The sequence below is a fragment of the Terrapene carolina genome, unplaced genomic scaffold (genome assembly GCF_002925995.2).
Source record: "Terrapene carolina triunguis isolate 2854851 unplaced genomic scaffold, T_m_triunguis-2.0 Scaffold836, whole genome shotgun sequence".
Lineage (NCBI taxonomy): Eukaryota > Metazoa > Chordata > Testudines > Emydidae > Terrapene > Terrapene triunguis.
The window spans coordinates 2,200,408-2,204,652 of record NW_020665187.1 but is presented as its reverse complement, the minus strand read 5'-3'; the positions used below and the strand labels follow the sequence as shown (position 1 = coordinate 2,204,652).

Below are 4,245 nucleotides of genomic sequence, written 5' to 3'. Positions count from 1 at the left end.
AGGCAAGATACCCATTCTCCCCCCCCCAATCAAGCCAGAAACACACACACTCCCCAGGGGCAACCACCACCGCCCCACCCCTTCCCTTCCCTTCCCCCAAGGCCACCCTGCCTCCCCTCCCTCAGTGGCCACCCCCACGCCCCTCCCACGGACAACCCCCCCGCATCCCTCCCTCCCTTCCCTTCCCGCAGGGACCGAGCTCCTCCCTCCCCTCACCCCCTCCTCCCTCTGGGGCCTCACCCCCTCCCCAGGGACGAGGGCCCCACTTCGCCCCCTCCCCTCAGGCCCCTTACCCGCTACCTCAGCGGCCCCCCAGCACGGCCCTTCGCACCTGCCGGGATTCTCACCCCGACAAGCCGGCTCCCCGCACTGCGCATGCTCCCGCTCCAGCTTGCAGCCCTATGACGGCGCTTCCGAACGCGATGCGCGCAGGTGGCCGGAGGGCGTGGCCGAAAAGGAAGCTCCGCCCCTCCCGGGACAAGGCGGGGTAGCCACATTGCGCATGAGCACAAAGTGGGAAAAGGAGGGGCGGAGGGCTAGGGAAGACTCCGCCTCCCATTGACCCGCCCCGTTCTTCTCCAGCCCTCCCAACCCACACTGCGCACGCGCGACAAAAAGGGCGGGGCCACGATACGGTAAAAGCGGGGGAGAGGTTCAGAGAAGGTTCCTCCCCTCGGTGACGGTAAGCCGCACCCAGGTTTATCTTTGCCAGTGCGCATGCGCAAGGGCAAGAGGCGGGGAGACACACGTATAGAAGACTCCGCCCTTAATAAAATTGTGGGCCGCCACTCAGTACGCTTGCGCTCCAGCCTGGCCCGCTCTCATTGCGCATGCGCCAAAACGGGACGACGCCCTTCAGGGCCCATATCATTGCGCATGTGCTAGCGCCTGTCCTGTCCCTGTGGCCTTGGGGTCTTCCTGCGCATGCGCCCAGTGGGAGCCAGGGTGTGTCTCGGTACTTGGGTGGCAGAGGGGCCCTGGCGAGTGGGAGGTGAGGGTGTTGCCATGACGCGAAGGACCCTCCCCACTTATGGGGCTTAGGTTGCAGCTGCCTGCTGCCCACTTGTCCCAGTAATAGTGGTTGCAGAGTGCAAATTCATGTTACCATCATTAGGTTCCAGGGTTAACATAATGAGTTCGCTAGATGCAGGAGAGCCTGGCCTGATCCTCCTCTGCTTTATACCCCCACCACCGTTCATCGTTGACCTCACCCCTTACATAGTCATTTACACCCGTGCAAATTCTGGTTTGGTAGCATTTTAAATGGTGCAGATGACTGGTCGAGGTGCAGGGTAGCAATAAAAGGAGACCTTTTATGGACCCAAGTCTCTGTTGATCAATACCTGGTGCAGTCATTTCACCAGTGCAAAATGCTACCGTTCTGATTTGGGCAGTGCAGAAGTGACTGGCCTAGGGTTGTCACCTGCCCAGGTTTTCCCAAGACTATCTCTTTCTTGAGGTAGGTGGCCTGGGAAATCTGCAAGGCTACCCAATACGCACTGCCAGCTGCCCTGTTTTATGGGCTCATGAACATCCCCGTTCTCCCTGTTTTTGTACCTCAGAGTAGCAGCTCTACTTAGTCCTGTTTTGCAGTTTATTCCTATGCAGAGTGTAAAATGCTGCCAAATCAGAAAATCGCGAGAACACCTTACACTTAGGTTTGGTCTACACAAAAAAGTTACGTCAGCACACCCCTGATGGACATAGATATACCAACAAAAACCCCAGTGTGGATACGGCTATGTTGATGGAAGAGGACTGCTTTCGAGTGGCTAACGGCATGTGGGGAGGTAGTGTAACCTGCGTCTACACTGTGGAGCTTGGTTGTCACAGGCTCATAGGGTAGACGTACCCTTACCTTGCACAGGTATAGAAAACTGCACCTGGTGAAAGGCTGGGGAGAATCAGGCCTGATGGGGCGGGTGTATGTTTGTTTGTTTTAATGCAAGCTTAAATTTTGCTGCACAATTCTGTGGCAGGTGCTGAACTTTCTGACAAACTGTGGTTGCGGAATTGCGTAATAGCCATTTCCCATCACTCTTTCTTGGTTCTGCCCACACTCACAGTTACCGCACAAAGTTTGACTCACTGGAGCTGCAGTGGTAACAATAATCTAGATTGAAAGGATGCTTTCCTGCCTTTGCGGTGGCTCTTGAGGTTAATATCGGTAATTTCAATAAACCAGGGACAGGAAACGGGCCTTTTTCAGTTCTGCTTCTAGTCGCCCATAAAAAGCTGTTAGCGGGGAATTCAGTTTACGTCATAGATGTTGTAAAGAAAACCAGAGAAAAATGGTGAATACGTGGGCAGACTAAGAAATGAGGAATTGAATACTGGTCTAAGCACAATTTTCATACCGCTATAACTATTTTAAGGGATATGATGAGGTGGATGAGCCTTTCTTCAGGCAACTAACAGAAGTTACTAGATCCCAGACCCTGGTTCTCATGGGGGATTTCAATCACCCCGATATCTGCTGGGACAGCAATACAGCATAGGCGCCAACTTCTCCTGGCGCCGGTGGGTGCTCGACCCGCCCCCGCTCCAACTCCACCTCTGCCCCACCTCCATTCCAACCCCTTCCCCAAAGTCCCCGCCCCAACTCCGTCCCCTCCCTGCCCCTATTGGACGGGGAGGAGAAGTGGGGACGCAGCGCACTCAAGGGAGGAGGCAGAGGCGGAGGTGAGGTGAGCTGGGGCGGGGAGCTTGGCTGCCAGTGGGTGCACCCATCAATTTTTCCCCATAGGTGCTCCAGCCCCGGAGCACTCATCGAGTCGGCACCTATGCAATACAGCAGTGCACAGACAATCTAGGAAGTTTTTGGAAAGTGTAGGGGACAATTTCCTGGTTCAAGTGCTGGAGGAACCAACTAGGGGCAGAGCTCTTCTTGACCTGCTGCTCACAAACAGGGAAGAATTAGCAGGGGAAGCAAAAGTGGATGGGAACCTAGGAGGCAGTGACCATGAGATGGTCGAGTTCAGGATCCTGACAAAAGGAAGAAAGGAGAGCAGCAGAATACGGACCCTGGACTTCAGAAAAGCAGACTTAGGACTCGTCTACACTAGGAGGGGTATCAATCCAAGATACGCAGCTTCAGCTACACGAATAGCGTAGCTGAAGTCGAAGTATCTTGGATCGAATTACTTGGGGTCCACACGGCGCGGGATCGACGGCCGCGGCTCCCCCGTCGACTGTGCTACCGCCGCTCGCTCTGGTGGAGTTCCGGAGTCGACGGTGAGCGCGTTCGGGGATCGATATATCGCGTCTTAACGAGACGCGATATATCGATCCCGGATAAATCGATTGCTACCCGCCGATACGGCGGGTAGTGAAGACGTACCCTTTGACTCTCAGAGGGTATGTCTACACTACAGGATTAATCCGAATTTAGATAATTCGAATTTGGGAAACAGGTTGTATAAATTCGATTGTGCGCGGCCACACTAAGCACATTAATTCGGTTTTTAACCACATTAATTCGGTGGTGTGCGGCCACACTACCCCATTAATTTAAACACAGTAATTCGGTGGTGTGCGGCCACACTAACCCTAATTCGAATTAACAAAATCGATTTAGGCGCTACTCCGTTCGTCGAGGTGGAGTACAGAAATCGATTTTAAGTGCCCTTTAATTCGAATTAACTGGCTCTGTAGTGTGGACGGGTGAAGGGTTAATTCAGATTAACGCAGCTAAATCCGAATTAAAGTCGTAGTGTAGACCAGGCCTCAGGGAACTGATGGGCAGGATCCCCTGGGAGAATAACATGAGGGGGAAAGGAGTCCAGGAGAGCTGGCAGTATTTTAAAGAATCCTTATTGAGGTTGCAGGAACAAACCATCCCGATGTGTAGAAAGAATAGTAAATATGGCAGGCGACCACCTTGTCTTAACAGTGAAATCCTTGCTGATCTTAAACACAAAAAAGAAGCTTACAAGAAGTGGAAGCTTGGACAAATGACCAGGGAGGAGTATAAAGATATTACTCAGGCATGCAGGAGTGAAATCAGGAAGGCCAAATCACAATTGGAGTTGCAGCTAGCAAGGGATGTTAAGAGTAACAAGAAGGGTTTCTACAGATATGTTAGCAACAAGAAGGTGGTCAGGGAAAGTGTGGGCCCCTTACTGAATGAGAGAGGCAACCTAGTGACAGAGGATGTGGAAAAGCTAATGTATTCAATGCTTTTTTTGCCTCTGTCTTCATGAACAAGGTCAGCTCCCAGACTACTGCACTGGGCAGCACAGTATG

General features: G+C 52.9%; 1 protein-coding gene across 4 annotated transcripts in view; it reads right to left on the bottom strand.

Moving 5' to 3' along the window:
- TMEM106C (transmembrane protein 106C) overlaps positions 1–389 on the bottom strand; it is a 7,639-nt gene extending 7,250 nt beyond the window's left edge. Inside the window, exon 1 of one of the 4 annotated variants that reach the window (XM_026660776.1) lies at positions 348–389. Coding sequence is in view for 1 of the 4 variants with exons in the window: in XM_026660773.1 (XP_026516558.1) it covers positions 301–377 (77 nt within the window). In the remaining 3 variants the exon portion in view is untranslated. Of the gene's footprint in view, positions 1–293 lie in introns of all 4 variants that reach the window. The other 3 variants (XM_026660773.1, XM_026660775.1, XM_026660774.1) reach the window with 3 other exon arrangements.
- Between the last annotated feature and the right edge of the window lie 3,856 nt (positions 390–4,245).